The sequence below is a fragment of the Hyperolius riggenbachi genome, chromosome 3, assembly GCF_040937935.1.
Source record: "Hyperolius riggenbachi isolate aHypRig1 chromosome 3, aHypRig1.pri, whole genome shotgun sequence".
In the NCBI taxonomy this organism is placed as follows: domain Eukaryota; kingdom Metazoa; phylum Chordata; class Amphibia; order Anura; family Hyperoliidae; genus Hyperolius; species Hyperolius riggenbachi.
Genome location: NC_090648.1, coordinates 40,335,071 through 40,351,241, shown reverse-complemented (window position 1 = coordinate 40,351,241; position 16,171 = coordinate 40,335,071). Strand labels below are relative to the sequence as shown.

At 44.7% G+C, this 16,171-nt stretch overlaps 1 protein-coding gene across 5 annotated transcripts in view; it reads right to left on the bottom strand.

Annotated features, from left to right (window-relative positions):
- The window catches only part of LOC137560929 (CXADR-like membrane protein), a 141,116-nt gene that overhangs the window by 11,134 nt on the left and 113,811 nt on the right, over positions 1-16,171 (bottom strand). For 3 of the 5 annotated variants that reach the window (XM_068272112.1, XM_068272116.1, XM_068272113.1), the window contains 5 exons: positions 13,945-14,034; positions 10,785-10,812; positions 4,922-4,965; positions 4,587-4,639; positions 491-574 (listed from right to left, as the gene is read on the bottom strand). In XM_068272112.1, coding sequence (XP_068128213.1) covers positions 491-574; positions 4,587-4,639; positions 4,922-4,965; positions 10,785-10,812; positions 13,945-14,034 — 299 coding nt within the window. The remainder of the gene's footprint in view (positions 1-490; positions 575-4,586; positions 4,640-4,921; positions 4,966-10,784; positions 10,813-13,944; positions 14,035-16,171) is intronic. The other 2 variants (XM_068272114.1, XM_068272115.1) reach the window with 2 other exon arrangements.

Below are 16,171 nucleotides of genomic sequence, written 5' to 3'. Positions count from 1 at the left end.
CAAATGGGACGCAGGAGATGAGAAAGAGATTGAGCAGTAGATTACACAGGAGGTAAGTGTGTATGGTTATTTTCACTTTTTATTTTCAGTTCAGGTTCTCTTTAAATGAAAAGTAAAAAAAGGTAGAAAAAAACTCCAGGAAGTTGTCCATCCATACATGCTAACAGTGACGTAGCTAAGGAGCTGTGGGCCCCGATGCAAGTTTTACATTGGCGCCCCCCAAGCACTCTATACACCTGCAATCTACAGTGTCAGAGGTGCAAGAAGGGAGTGGGCAGCCCTTTGTTAATATTTACCACTATTCAAAGTATCTACAGAAGTGATTATTATGAGCACAGGATCACTAGAGAGCTAATACTGAAGTTGAGGTAGGGCCCTTCGGGGCCCCTCTGGGCCAAGGGCCCCCGATGCGTTTGCAACCTCTGCAACCCCTATCGCTACGCCCCTGCATGCTAATATACACCACGCCCATCTGTCTCCAGATACTTACATCTTCTTCATCCGCCATCTGCCCACTGGCCATCTCCTGCCTTCCTCCTTCATCCCTGACTGCTGCTGCCTCTTCCTCTCGGCTCTGGAAGCACATAGGAGCCACATAATGTACAGATAATTCATCTGCTCCACATACTGCATGTCTTTTCTACACATTAGCATCTATCTCATGACACCGTTAGGAAGTAGGGTTAGGAGGATTACAGAAGAGTTAGTGGTAGTAGGTATGGGAGGCATTTGTAATAGTTCGTCTTTAAAGTGGATCCGAGGTGAACTTTTACTCATTGCATAATTGTGTTCCTTTCCTATTGTTTACAGGGCATTCCTCAAGCCAAATACTTTTTTGTTTTTGTTTTAATACTCTAATTCTCTATAAACTAAATAAGCCACGCCCACAGGTTTTCAGAGAGCCTTGGCAGTAGCAAGGGCTCATGGGAGCTCAGTCTGGGCAGAAGGAGGAGGAGGTGTTACTAGCCATTGATTTCAGAGGCAGAGGGGAGGAGGGGAGGAGGGGGGGATTAGGTTTTTTTTCACAGGCTTAGTGATCAAGATACAGATAAACCTGCCGCTGTGTAATGTTTACAAACAACATGGCTGCTGTCATTGTATCACAGGAAGAAATAATCATTTTCTATTAAAGCTGTTTGCAGCTATATTGGCTATGTAAACTAAACTTTAGATAAGATATATAGACAAGTTACTTGTTACAGTTAGTTTTTCATCTCAGATCCGCTTTAAGTGAGTAACCTCGGTTTCCCATGGTGCATCACTCTTGATTATGCAAATCATCTCTTTTTTCTCCTAAAGCCAGGCTCACGCCCAGAACCGCTGGTGTATAGTGAGCAGGGGCGTAACTAGAGGGGAGCAGTTCCTGCAATCACAGGGGGAGGGGGGAGGCGGCCCCAGCTACTAACCTCCCCTTCCTTCCATACAGAGGACTATACCTCAGATCAGGTGTTTTGCGGTTACACTTGTTATGGGTGGGAAGATCATGACGGCCACACTTGTTTTATGACCCGTGTGAGATGGGCCTCAAGGCCATGAAGGGCACCTGGGGAGGCAAGAGGAGGGGTGTGACCATTGGGGGCCCCCATCAAAGTTTTGCTTGGGGCCCCATTATTTGTAGTAATGCCACTGATAGGGAGAAGGCATGAGCTTCTGAATTCCTCAGAATTTCAATTTCTGTTTTTTCCGATTGGAAATCGGCTTTCCGTGGAAGAAATCGGTATGCAGAAATCGAAATTCCAGGGAAATATCGCATGACTGAGACTCCAAAATCTTAGGCCAATCAGAAAACTCCGAAGCTTTAGACCAATCAGAGATTCAGTTTGGTGCCGTAGAAATCGGATTGCCGTGGACATTTTAGGCCAATCAGAAGACTCGGAAGTTTAGGCCAATTAGAGAATGCAGAAGTTTACTGTAGTTGCCGATCGGAAATGTGGATTCCGCATAATAGCATACAGTAGGCCAAGGCAGGGCCACCGCTAGGCACGAGCACATATACACGGCTGCTTGAGGCCTCACTAACAGCGGGGGGCCTCGCATCACTTTTCAGGCCTCCTGTCCCACCAGGTTGTGCTGAGTTCCATGTCTATCACTGCTGGTCTGTCTCTGCTGCCCTCTAGTGACAGTCAGGTGCAGTGAAGCTGCTCTATAGTTGACTTAAAGTGAACCAGAGACGAAGCACCCTCATGTATTTACCATATATATCAGTGGGAACATTAGAGAAAACACTTACCATGCTCTCTGTTTCATCCTTCACTGCTCAGCCAGCTTCTAATCAGCCCTGATAGAATCCACGACTGAGCATTCAGTCTGCCTTTGCTAAGGAATCATTATAGAGTCTGTCTTCTCTGATGTCTTTTCAAGCCCAAGCCTGCCCCCTTCTGGCTCTGCTATAATGACTCAGCTAGAATGATTCCTGAGCAAAGCCAGACTGAATGCTCAGTCTGGGATTTTATCAGGGCTGATTAGAAGCAGTCTGAGCAGTGAAGGATGAAGCAGAGAGCAGGGTAGGTATTTTCTCTACTGTTCCCACTGATATATATGGTAAAATACATGAGGGTGCTTCGTCTCTGGTTCAAGGCCCTTAGCATCATTGCACAGACGCAGGTCATGCTCCCTGTTTTAAATTGCGCCACCGTCACCACCGTGGCACCACCTTTCGAGGTAGCACACTGCGGAGGATAGCAGGAGGAATTTCACCTGCTGCAGCCCGCCAGGAGCCTAAACTGAGGAAGATTGATTGACCTGCCCACCCTGCAGTCTGCTGGGTGTGTGAGGATGATGAGGACTCCACATAGTGCCCCAGAATAAGTAAGATATGGGGCTGTGGGTAATACTAGTTTGCACTGCTTGTTTTTTTGTAAGTAATGGATGGACAGGGAACAGTTTGCTCTTGTTTTGCATATATATATGTACCTGCTTTGTGCCAAGCCCAATTTGTGCTTGGCGATAAATACAAATGTTTCTGATTCTTATATATATATATATATATATATATATATATATATATATATATATATATATATATATATATATTGTAGCGGTTTCCCCTAGCAACGGGGATGGGAAAGTTCATAGACGAGACAGCAGGCTTCCAATTTTGTAAAAGTCAGGCTCCTGCCTGGTTTATTTTTGAAAATAAACAGTTGCCAGAAAATACAAACAGCAAAACAAAACCTTGCTCGGCTGAGCAACTACCTGTCTCACTTTTAGTCCCTAACTGACTACACATAAACAGGGTTTCAATAAGACAGTCCAGCAAATGGCAACTTACATTTAGACATGCAAAGATTAGTTTTTCCTCGATGCGTGAGAGCTCTGTTCCCTCCAGAGTTTAGGAACCCAGTGAGCTACTTCCTGGTCAGCCTGGCTGACTTTTATACAGCACCTGTGCTCCACCCTGCACAGGTGTAAAACCCGGGCTGGGCCAGATGGCCAGGGAACCCACCCACTCTCCCCTGGCCAACTCCAGGACCCTAAACCGGCTCTTGAAAAATAGCCTATTTTACTCATGCAGTTTTTTTTTGTTTTTTTTTTCCTGGAGCTTTATCTAACCCAATACCTCAAACGAGGTGACACATATATTCCATCCACAACCTTCTCTTGCAAGGCAACTGACACCCTATCACAATATATATATATATTTATTTATGAAACATCCCTAATCTGACCTTTCAAATAAATCAGCTCACAATCTAATCCTACCATAGTCATAGTCTTATGTCCTACCATATTATTATTATTATTATTACTATGTATTTGCATAGTACTGACATCTTCTGCAACACTTTGCAGAATACATAGTTATGTCACTGACTGTCCATAGATGAGCTCACAATCTCCTACATGGATATGTGGATTATGTAGTTATATATCACTGACATATTCTGCAGCACTTTACAGAGTACATAGCTATGTCACTGACTGTCCTCAGAGTAGCTCACAATCTCCTACATCGATACGTTGGTTTATTTGCATTTTGAAATTTTAATAAAGGAAATTGTTGAAATATATGAGATGGGCTTAGGCAAGCTCTTTAATCTATTGGTTTATGCAAACTCTGTGGAATTTACCTTCTCCCCCCATTTTTTTAGTGAGTGGACATACTCAATACCAAATAGAGCCTGTGTTCTGCAGCAAGTTTTGGTAAGATAGTTTAGATTTTAGGCACATTCGGGACTATCTTTTAAATAATATTTTGATGTATAGCAGAACTGCATCCAAATCTTCTTTCAAAAATAACAATAATTGCTTGTGAAAGCATGGTAGTAGATCAGTATCAGTGGTTCTCCTTGGTGAGCGTTCTTCACTGCCTGTGATTTCACCAGGGACAGGAAGTAAAGAAAATCCCGTCCACAAAGAAGAAATTATGAGCATTTCTCATTTCCTGTGATTCCACCAGGAACAGGAAATGAAAGGAATCCCTTTCACAAAGAAACAAGAATGAGCATACCTCACTTCCTGTGATCTCATCAGGAACAGGAAGTGAAGGGAAGTGAAGGAAAAGAAGAAAAAGTGTACATTCAGCAAGGATTGGGCATCTCTGCATTTTTGCCCAAAGTTCCTTGAAGAAAGTTAGAAATACTCACCCTCGGAGTGATCTCACAGTACGGTAACTCCATATCTTCACAGGTCACACCACCTGTAAACCAATAAAATGATAAAATAACATATTATTCTTATGAAATCTTCATGGGATGCGTGACTAGGGGGTGTGCTGGGGGCGTGGTTAGGGGTGTTGCAGGGGCGTGGCTTAAGTGTCCCTCTTTCTTATCTTAAAAAGTTGGGTGGTATGGTGGGGCATCATATTTTGTTGTATGTGGCCTCATCTACTCCTCACTGGTTGTTTTTTTTCTGCTGCACTTTGTATTCCAGGCCAGCAGAGGTCTTTGTAATACGCCCATATGTAGCAGATAATAATTACCTCCTGTATCAGTAGCATCAGCTGCCTTCATGTTCTGATCAGGGCTGCAACAGAATGAGAGATGGTACATTACAGTCTGCAGATACAAGGTATTTTGTTTCATCAAATATACTGTAAACAAATAAAACAGAGTATAGTATGAAAGCTTTACTATTTCAAATGCTTATTTCTTCTGGTGATTGCCTTTGCCTTCTTCTACAAAGTAATCAGCAAAGGTGTAACTACAGGGGAACAGCTCCTGCGACCACAGGGGGGCCAGAGCTGTAATGGGGGTCCACAACTACTACCTCACTCCCTCTGATAAAGGGGTCCATCCTTCAGATCAGGTGGTTTTTGTGGCTACACTTGTTAAAGGACTTCCGATGTCAAAAACCAAATTTTTTTTTTGTCACCTGGGGCTTATTTGCAGCCCCTCGCCGCAGCCCTGGTCCTCCGCGTTGTCCCGCTGGCCGTCCATAATGATTGCAACCTCGCTGGGTCTTCTGCGCCTGTGCAGGTACTCGTGCCCGTGTGTCCACTGTCTGCGCCTGCACAGTAGTTGTGCGCAGACGCAGTACACGCCAGATGACGTGGAAGTGCAGGCACAAATGCCCGTGCAGGCGCAGAAGACCCCGACCCGCCGACGGGTTTGTGATCATTATGGACGGCCAGTGGGATGATGCGGAGGAATGCGGCTGCGGCAAGGGACTGAGACGGCTGTGAGGGACTGGAAGAGGCCCCAGGTGAGTAAAAAATAGATTAGGTTTTTGACATCAGAAGTCCTTAAAGGGTGTAAAGATCATAATGTCCACACATTATTAGCATTTAGACAGGTAAGGACATGAGAAGTTAAGGTAGCCATACACTGGTCGATTTGCCATCAGATCGACCAACAGACAGATCCCTCTCTGATCGAATCTGATCAGATAGGGATCGTATGGCTGCCTTTACTGCAAACAGATTGTGAATCGATTTCAGCCTGAAACCGATTCACAATCTGCTTAGCTGCCGCTGCCGCCTGTCCGCCCCCCGGCATACATTACCTGAGGCTGGCTCCCGGGCGTGATGTCCCCGACATGTGGCACCTCCGGCTCCGGCATCCGCATATAACTTACGCTATCACACCAGTGACAGCGGAAGTTCAAATAGAGCGCCCTCTATTTGTACGTCCGCTGTCACGCCAGTGACAGCAGAAGTTATACGAGGATGCCGGAGGTGCCATGACGGGAGCAGTGACGGACGGGATGCCCAGGAGCCAGCCTCAGGTAATGTATACCTGCGTCGAAAGGCCCAGATCATGCGACGCGCTCCCTACCCGCGGGCCATCGACGGTAATTTCCCGCACGGCGCGACCAATCAGGAGGAATATCCGATATCAGGAGGAAATCAATCGGTCGGGTGCGTTTAGCGCGAACTATTTGACAGCAGATTCGATCCCAGTGATGGGATCGAATCGTCGGGAAAATCGGGCCAGTGTAGATTTAGCAATCTATGACTCCCTCCTAAAGGATATCAGATGCGAATAAAAGAAGAGAAATATGGGGGAGCAGGCATATACTATCATCTGTCCTGATGCTCATCGCTCCCCCCATTCTTCTCTCTAGCTCCCCCATCATGCCTAAAAGCCCCCGGGCTCCTCCTCCAAGTTGCCGGAGTCAGGCTTACTGCGCAGGCTCTGGCCGATGGGAGGTGTGACAATGGGTGATTGGATTAGGACTGCAGACTCTTATGCACAGTACTGTATTTGCTGTCCCATAGAAAGCTCACCTTCCCCAACACTCTGCAGACATCAGAGATACACCTTATCAGCATGAAGCCATTCCCCGTATAGGCTGCTCTGTGGGCTCTCAGCAGGGAGGGGCATACAGCTAGGCACCACAGAGGAGAGCTGGTATCATGTACCTCATGTGAGGCAGTGGTGTTATGGACTTGTCCAATGGATACTGGATGTGGTGACTGGTGAGAACTGCACCTCTTGGACTTCTGCTATTTGTGGAGCTACTGGGACTTTGGGACTTGTATTGTTTTACCTGTGAAGCTGGGAATTGGGACTCTTCTGTGACACTTCCTTGTGGATTGTCTAGCAATAGTTTGAACTTTTGTGTGAACTGTGTGCCCAATCAACGCCCCGCCAGTTGGGTTTTGTTTAATCTCCCAATATACACTGTGTCTCTGGGCTCTGTGGTCTCAGAAACGTCACAGTGGGCTAGAGAGGAGAACGGGGGGGAGTGGTGGGCACCAAGACAGGTGATAGTATATGCCTGCTCCCACCGTTTCTCTTCTTTTATTCGTATCTGGTATCCTTTAAGCACTTGAAGGACATTAAGTACTTGAAGGACACATCGATAGTTGAGTCAGTAAGAAAGGAGGTTGAACTTCAGAGGGTTGTGATCAGACAGTGGATAAGAATATTGATCATAGAGTGGATAAGAATACTTGAGAAGTTGTATGTGGAGCAAAGGAATGTAAAAATAACATAAAGTGCATTTGTGTGAGTCACTGTTAAGACCATTGCGTGACACCAATAGAGGAACTGAGTGAGGAGTTCAGCAGCAGCAGAGAAGAGTTGTTAGTGACAGTCCGAAAGTTAAAATTACTGTTGAGATAAGATCTGTAGACAGGAAGTGGTGCAGAAAAACATCACGTAAGAAGGAAAGCAGACATGGAGCAAGTGAACCGCAAGCAATGAAAGGGCAAATGATAAACACAGAGATGTGTGTGGTCTGAAAGAGCAGTGTTCAGATATGAAGATGCCTTCATAGATAAACGCTGGAATCAGAATCAGGTTTATTTGACAAGTACAGAGGGTTTCTGCATGGAAAGATTTTTGGCACAGTCAAGCTTAAGCTACTATAGTAGTAGTACAAAGGACAGTGATATTACAAGATCACAAAGAAGATATACAGTGGTGTGGTGTGGCTGTAATTGGTGGTGGTGGTGGCAGAGGCGTCACTAGGGCTGGTGTCACCCGGTGCGGAAACTCATGGTGTCACCCCCTCCTACCCCATGAACCTCCAAACTTCACCAGGTAGTAACGTTGCTTGTTATAGGGGGGTGTTAAAATGATCACCATATGGCCCTGGTGGCCTCTGAACTCTGTTATAAGCTCAATAGGGTGCAGCCAGAAGGGAGTAGAGCAGGAGAGAGTCTATCAGACAGTAGCCTGGAAAGTATTTACATAGCCTTCTCCACTCTCCCTTAGCCTGGAGCTTGGTATCACCCCCTCTGCTGATGACACCTGGTGCGGTCCGCACCTACCGCACCCCCCTAGTGACGCTACTGGGTGGTGGTGGTGGGGGGGGGGATGTTAAGGAGCTGAACAACTTGGGGAAAGAAGGAGTTTCTGTATCTAGTGGTCTTGGTGGGTTAGGACCTGTAGCGACGGCCCGATGGGAGAGGGATCTTTTGCTATCTTGGCGGCCATGGAACACAGTCTGGAGGAGTAGAGGGGGGAGCCCAGGTCCGGATTTACATCACAGGAGCCAATAGGCACAAATGTTCTGGCACTCTAGACTTTTCCCTCCATTAACCCACAAACCCCGTCCTATAGGCACAAATGTTCTGGCACTCTACACTTTTCCCTCCATGAACCCACAAACCTCTCCAAAACCGCAATGTACTTATGTTGGCTGGCAGCTGTCACTTCTGCCCAATGTAGATGCCTCTTAATATTTAGGGTACTAAGTAGCTAGATGTACCCCCAAGTGTAGTGTGGGGGAGCTGATGATCCTCTCAGCGACTCCTAGTTCATAACTGTCATTAATGGAGGCACCTGCATACTATATGATGATGGAAGAGCAATTTTCCCAATGGTAGAGTAGAAGCGGCCAAAAGATCTTGTGACATTCTACATGTTTCCAATTGACGCCAAAGAACAGCCGTTGTTTCTGTTTTTGGTGTCCTTTTCCTCCCACCTTAGGTCGCTGGAGATGGTGGTGCCCAGGAAGCGAGTGTGCAGGACTCTGACGACCTCTGTACCTTCGATGAGAACCGGGGGGTGTTCAAGGGGGGGGGGGGGGGCTTTTCCTGAACTTATTGATCAGTTCTGCAGTTTTAGTCATGTTTAGGACAAGTTTTTTTGCCTTTCACCGGTTGCAGATATTCTCGATCTCTTGGTGATAGGCTTGTTCATCGCTCTCATCTGGAAGGCCAAGGATCCTAACTAAGCTGGTTGATGTTTTTTATCTTTTATGTCTGGTTTGTCTTCAATACAAACTTTTTACTGCTCCAATGCCCATTAAACCTTCTTACTACTATCTGCTTTAGGGATGATTAATGAGATGGAAATATTTCCAAGTTCATGCAGGACGATGTACATTTTTGTGCCAATATATGCAGCTTGAAAATGAACGAATCGAGTCCCACCCAGGTTTAAATTGATTGGTGCATTTTCAAGCTGCATATTTGTGCATAAAGCTGTTTATGATTGTGCATGAACCCCGAAATATTTGCATCTCATTGTCATTGATCATCCCTAATCTGTTTCAGTACACTTATGCATTAAAACGTTGTTATAACAGACACCACAATCGGAAGAACTTGCTCTTCATGCTGTGAAGTCCTGCTGCTTTCCCTCCCTTACCTGTGCCACATACAGGTGTTACTCGTAGTTGTCTGTGGCACCCATCGTACTCCATGTTTACTCTTGCCCATCGTGCCATCCGGCCATTTTCCTTTATGTCACTTTTTTCAATATTTATACATTTGCATCTGTAGTGTCCACAGTCCATTCATACAGTTAAGAGAATATAGACAGAATCCTATTTTTTTTCCTTCAAATCCAAACATCTATTTCTTTCTTTCTCCATTTTCTTTTGGCTAGCATCTATTTCATAAGCTATAATTCTTTATAAAAAAAAATGTTTGTGCAAATAAAGCAACCCCTCATTTCAAGAGACACTGAAGTGAAAAAAAAAACTTATGATATAATGATTGGTATGTGTAGTACAGCTAAGAAATAAAACATTAGGAACAGATATATAAGCCTAATAGTGTTTCCAGTACAGGAAGAGTTAAGAAACTCCAGTTGTTATCTATGCAAAAGAGCCATTGAGCTCCACGACTTTCAAAGTCGCAGAGAGCTCTGTCTTCTGAAGCTTTTAATCTCAAGTGTCTGGCACTGTATTGTTTTTTTTTTTCCTGCTGAGGACAGTTCAAAGGTTCACTAGCTTGCTCTGTAAAATCATTTAAAATGCTGAGTAGTGTGTAAACTGCAAATATTAGAGAATAATGCAATGTTATAAAAAAACTATATAACTGTAAATAAAAAATATATTCTTTGCTACTAATGTTCTGGTAATCAACCATACTACACAACCAATTCATTATATCATATTTTTTTTCACTTCAGTGTCTCTTTAAAGGACCACTATCATGAAAAAAAGTCAAATTTAAAATACACGTGTAAACACTCTCATAAGAAGTACACTTCTCTAAGATAAAAATGCACTATAAATTAAAACTAAAATTTATACTAGGTAGGGCTGGGTTTCAGGTCACAAAGGCCCAGGACTTGGGCGGCTGCTGTGCAAGGGCATGAAAGAGGCGTGGCTTCATATGGAGAAAGCAGACTTGTGGAAAGTGGAAAAGGGATGCTGAAAATAGTGAGCAACACATGGACAAAGGGAGCTGCTGTCCAAATAGAGCTGTACATAAAAGAGAAGGACTGCTTTATATGAATGTTGCCAGTGGAAGCAGGGGCTCCACATGTAACGCAGTGGTAGAGCGGCTGTTACACACAGAAGGGGAGCCAGAAGCAAGTTGGCCTAAGGGTGTAGGAAGTACAACTCTGTCCTTGATACCACGCCCCCAACATGAAAGTATTTTTGGTCTGCAAATGTTTAACTTTTTTAAGGATCACATGAACTAGGCAGATTGTACTTACAAGTTTTTCCTCTTTTTATAAATAACACCTGAAAACAATCAAAAGAGAGAAAATTATAATCATTACTTTACATGGAATTTGGCTTTCTATCGTCAACTGTCAGGAGTGTCACGGAGGATGCATCTAGTGAAGCGAACGGAGCAAAGCAGGAGATAATCACTTAGCTGTGTCTGAACTTTGTATCAACTGAACTAAATCATACAAGATTTACATGGAGTACAAGAACAGCAAAAAATCATGAAATTTAACTTAAATAAAAACGTTAAAAAATCCAGTACCATAGTAAAGAAAAAAAAATCTCCCTATGTATGCAAAAAGCAAAAAACACAAATATATGTACAGCTTTGGTGGTATAATTATACAAAGGGCTGACGCACGTTTCACAGTTCCCCAGGCCCAGATTTACCTCACGGGACCCTATAGGCACAGATGTCCCGGGACCTCAGACTTCGCCCTCCATGAACCTACAAACCTCTGCTGAAGGCAACCACAAGTGTGCTGGCTGGCCTAGCTGTCGCTTCTCCCTTACTTCCCTTGCCCATCATGAGTAGCTACAGGAGCCCATTAGTATTACGTAGCCAGAGGTACCCTCAGTATTAAGTTGCATAGAGAAGGAGGCAGGAAGGCACTCGAGGAGCAGAGTGAGCCGCCTTTCTATCATTAGACGCCTGTAGGCATGTGCCTACAGTGCCTTAGGGTAAATTGGGACCCTGTGGTTCCCCATTAAACCACCTGCTGAATGAATAAAGACAATTCATATCGTATCATTTAGGGGCATCAAAAGACATTGTTCAGCAAATGGGGTTAGCCATACGGGGTGTGAATAAATGCTGGTCTGCAGGAAATGCCCCATAATGACAGAACACCAATCAGTTTTAGGGTTGGTTCACATGGATGGTAAATGCTATGTTTTGCTGGCCAACGAAAGTATTCTTTATGACGGTGACAGCAGTTGGCATGGTTTGTGGAAACGTTGCGGTAGATCCCATCATCTCATGTCGGATGCTACATGGAGCGTCCAGCGATGGTTCACATGGTTCACATGGATGGTAAATGCTATATTTTGCTGGCCAACGAAAGTATACGATCTATCTGCCGAGCAATTAGGCATTGTTCTACTCAGCAGGAGATAACCAGAAGACAGAGCACCAGAGATAATGACCAGTCTCTACAGAAAAGAATCTAATTATGCATTCACAAACACGTGGCACGCGCATGTTGCGGCGACAGTTGCCTCGATGACGGTGACAGCAGTTGGCATGGTTTGTGGAAACGTTGCGGTAGATCCCATCATCTCATGTCAGATGCTACATGGAGCGTCCAGCGATGGCTGCGTTTGGGGTTCCGTGTTCCGGAAGTAAAAATACAACACTACAATACAATGACACAAACAATGTGAACTGATGTGAAGCGGCACCAAAGCATTTAGCTTTGACAAAACGAGCCGCCAGCAGCCGTCCTGCCAGCCGTCCTTCTGAGCCAGCCCTAAAGAAGGCAAAATTGCACTTGGCATTTCATATCAGGCCTCTTGATTTTAATCTGGCCCCACTAAAAGCTGTATGGGCCCTTCTCTGTGATTGGAGTTAAACTTTAAGGTATTTATAAGCAGACATCCTAAAAAGGGAAAAAAAAATCCTGAACGTCTCTGTTAAAAGTTGCTTATAAGCCCTTTAAATATATTTCACATGCGGGCCCATATGCAATTCTCTTTTTCTCCTGAGTTTTCTCCTAGGTGATATTTTTATACCTTGCCAAAAAATACCTTTCAAGCCAGAAAAAAGTCAAAATAATTTTAACAGTACTTTGCTGAAGAGTTATTTTAAAGAGAATATGAAAAAAAATATTTTCCTAGGGATTTGCTTATGGGCCCCGGTGTTAACCTCCCTAGCGGTAATCCCGAGCTGAGCTAGGGGTAGGTAAAATGAGCCCGGATTAATAATCCTGAGCTCAGCTCGGGGAAGCTTTGCAGCCTTACCGGGGTCCTGCGCGCAATTGGCGCTGTCCAGCGGGACTTCAGGCGCCTCTCCCCGGCTACCCGGATTCCCATCTCCTCTCTTCTTCCAAGATCCCAGTGGCCAATAAACAGCGGTGTGGCGGTAAGGAGCGGCGTGACGTCATTGGGGGTGGCGCTTAATTATAAAGTGGACCCAAACTCAAGCACAGAACAGAAGAAAAATGAGGAAATGCACCCTGTATGGAGAGAGTTGAGCCTGTCTAATCCCCCCTCATTTATCTCTAATCACAAATTGTAATCTGATCTATGCCCTGTGTCACATGACTTCCATGGCAGAGATGGCAAATAAGCTCATTTGAAAGCGCAGGATGTTAACAATATAGCCATTTGGTTCTCAGCTGCATCTAAGCTAAGTGCTTCTGCCGATCTGCCTTACTGTTACCGATTTTTGCCTGGATTTTGACTACTCTGCCTTGCGCCTGCACCGACCCTTGCCTGGATTTTGACTACTCTCTGCCTGCCTCCTGCACTAACCTCTGCCTGTATTTTTACTACTTTACTACTCTCTGCCTGCCGCCTGCACAGACCTTTGCCTGGATGTTGACTACTCTCTGCCTGCCGCCTGCACAGACCTTTGCCTGGATGTTGACTACTCTCTGCCTGCCACCTGCACCGACCTCTGCCTGTATTTTGACTACTCTCTGCCTGCTGCCTGCACCGACCTCTGCCTGTATTTTGACTACTCTCTGCCTGCTGCCTGCACGGTGCACCGACCTCTGCCTGCCGCCTAAGACTGATAGCAAAGGGAAAAAAGTCTGAAAGGAATCACACTTCTACTGCCCTAATTGTGATGGCGCCCTCTGTGCCATTCCATTTAGAAATATACCACACGCAGGAGGTGTATTCAGTATATATGTACATACTGTATAGCCTGGTGCCTTATTTGTACACTTTCACTATTTTTTTAAGTTTATTCATAAATTTGATTACTTCAACAATTTGGTGTTCTAGTCTTTTATTATATGCAGGATGTCTACAAGACCTTTATTCGGACATATTTTAGGGAGTTATGACTTAAGAATTGGTGGCCTAAAATTCTTGAAAAAAAATGGACCGCTTTGGACCTATATAAATCCAGACAGAAATGCACCGCCAGGGAGGATAAAATATGAATGTTCTTCAGACAGGGAAAGAAGACCTACTTACATGCGACTATCACCAGGATCAAGATCAGTATTACGATGGCCGAAACAGCACCAGAGATGAGGAAAATGGAGTTGTTTGTAGGTGCAACAGCTTAAACATAAAATGATACAGGAGAAGCAAAGTCAGACTGTTAGAACACAAGTATGTACTATGTAATAACTTTATCATGTTGCAGTATCAGTTATTTCTACAGGTGGCAGTGTTTAAATGAAAATCATTCCTATTAAAAGGAATGTAAAACAAGGCTTCCATACTTATTTCCTTTTAAACAATACCAGTTGCCTGGCCGTCCTGCTGATTTCTTTGGCTGCAGTAATGTCTGAATCACACACATACAGCTAATCCAGTCAGACTTTAGTCAGAAACACCTGATCTGCATGTTTGTTCAGGGTCTATGGCTAAAATTATTAAAGGCAGAGGAACAGCAGGCCAGCCAGGCAATATGCATTGTTTAAAAGGAAATAAATATGGCAGCCTCTATATCACTCTCACTTTAGGTTCCCTTTAACTGGGTGTAATGCAGCGTGTTTTTTGTGGAAGCAGGAAATTTGGGTACCAGCGAAACCGCAGAGGTTTGGGCATCACCCTAAGCACCCATAGGAATTTAGGCTACAGATGGAAATGTTGGCGTAGGGACGTTTGCCGAAATTTTTCATTTTGTGGAAATTTAGATATTTTGCATTTGCCTGTTAAGGTTAGCCATGAAAAAGGAGGTATTAAGATTAGGCTTTAAGATGGGGGGTTTTAAGGTTAGGCGTGTGTGGGCGGTCTAAGGTTAGATACCGGGAGGAAGTTAGGGTTAGGTATTAGAGCAGTCATTCCCAACCTTTTCCAGGTCATGACACATCACGCCAAACCTTCATATATCCGTGACACATCACATATGATAAGTAAATAAGCATAATAATCATGAAATCACTGGAAAATGAGGCCTAGAGCTTTGCAGGGCTGTGACTGCTGCAGCAACAATATGCTTATGCTGTTGGCCAGTGGCGTAGCTAAGGAGCTGTGGGCCCCGATGCAAGGTTTACAATGGGGCCTCCAAAGCACTCTATACATAACAATTGATACAGCGAACCAAAATCTGCCAATGGCAACTACAGTGTCAGAGGTGCAAGAAGGGGATGGGGAACAGTTTGTTAATGATTACCACTATTCAAAGTATCTATAGAAGTGACTATTATGAGCACAGGACCAATGAAGAGCTAATACTGTAGTTGAGGAAGGGCCCTTTGGGGCCCCTCTGGCCCAAGGGCCCCAATGCAGTTGCAACCTCTACAGCCCTTATTGCTACGCCCCTGCTGTTGGCACAATGGGTGGAGGGGAGGCTGCAGCAACAATATGATTATGCTGCTGGCACAATTAGGGGCCCAGAGGCAATATGCTGCTGCCAGCACAATGGGGAAAGGGGTTGGAGGGACACAATGCTGCCGCTGCTGCACAATGAGCTGCAGGGATAATATGCTGCAGTACAGTAAGATTGCTGAAGGGGCAATATGCCAAAAAGTGCACTGCAGGTCACGTAGTCGTGTGAGCTGGAGCTCACCATCAAATTGCGCAAGTATAGAGGCCTTGGCCACAACTTTGCTAAGTGACACATGCTCCGACTTCTTAAGTGACCTCGACCATATGGGAACTGTAACGTTTACATGCCAGTTGCTGTTTGCTCATCAGTGCCCATTGAATGAATACCAGCGTTTCAAGGAACCGCTTTGAGGATTCAGGAATCCCAGCATGCAGAACCGGTTCAAATAGAATAACATCTCACAGCGTGCGGTGTTTTTGGTGGTGGTAGAGGGCCTCATTGACCTAACTCAGTGCGCTGCTTTCTGCGTAGGCTGAGGCTGGGCGATCGCGCTGCACAGATGAGTAGGTCTGGCCCCATTTAATGCTTTAAGCGCTCCTGGCCAGGTAGTACATTTTAATTGTGTTGGTTTTAAAATGTCAGTATCACAGCAAGATGCAGCCAAGGCTATCAATAAAATTATCATATGTGCATCAGCGGAGTAGTTTTTGTGTTGTGCATGAAGTTGGATACATATCCGCTGGCTCCTTATTATTAAGTTTGCACTAATCCAGTAAGGGGTGGCTCTCCATAACTTATTCATTTTTGACAATATTGCAATTATATTGAATGAGACACCCTAAATTAAGCCAAATAGGCACGGAAGTATTGTTGCAAACTTGCTGTGTATTCTGACCTGGATTTTATTCAAAAGGAAAGTCT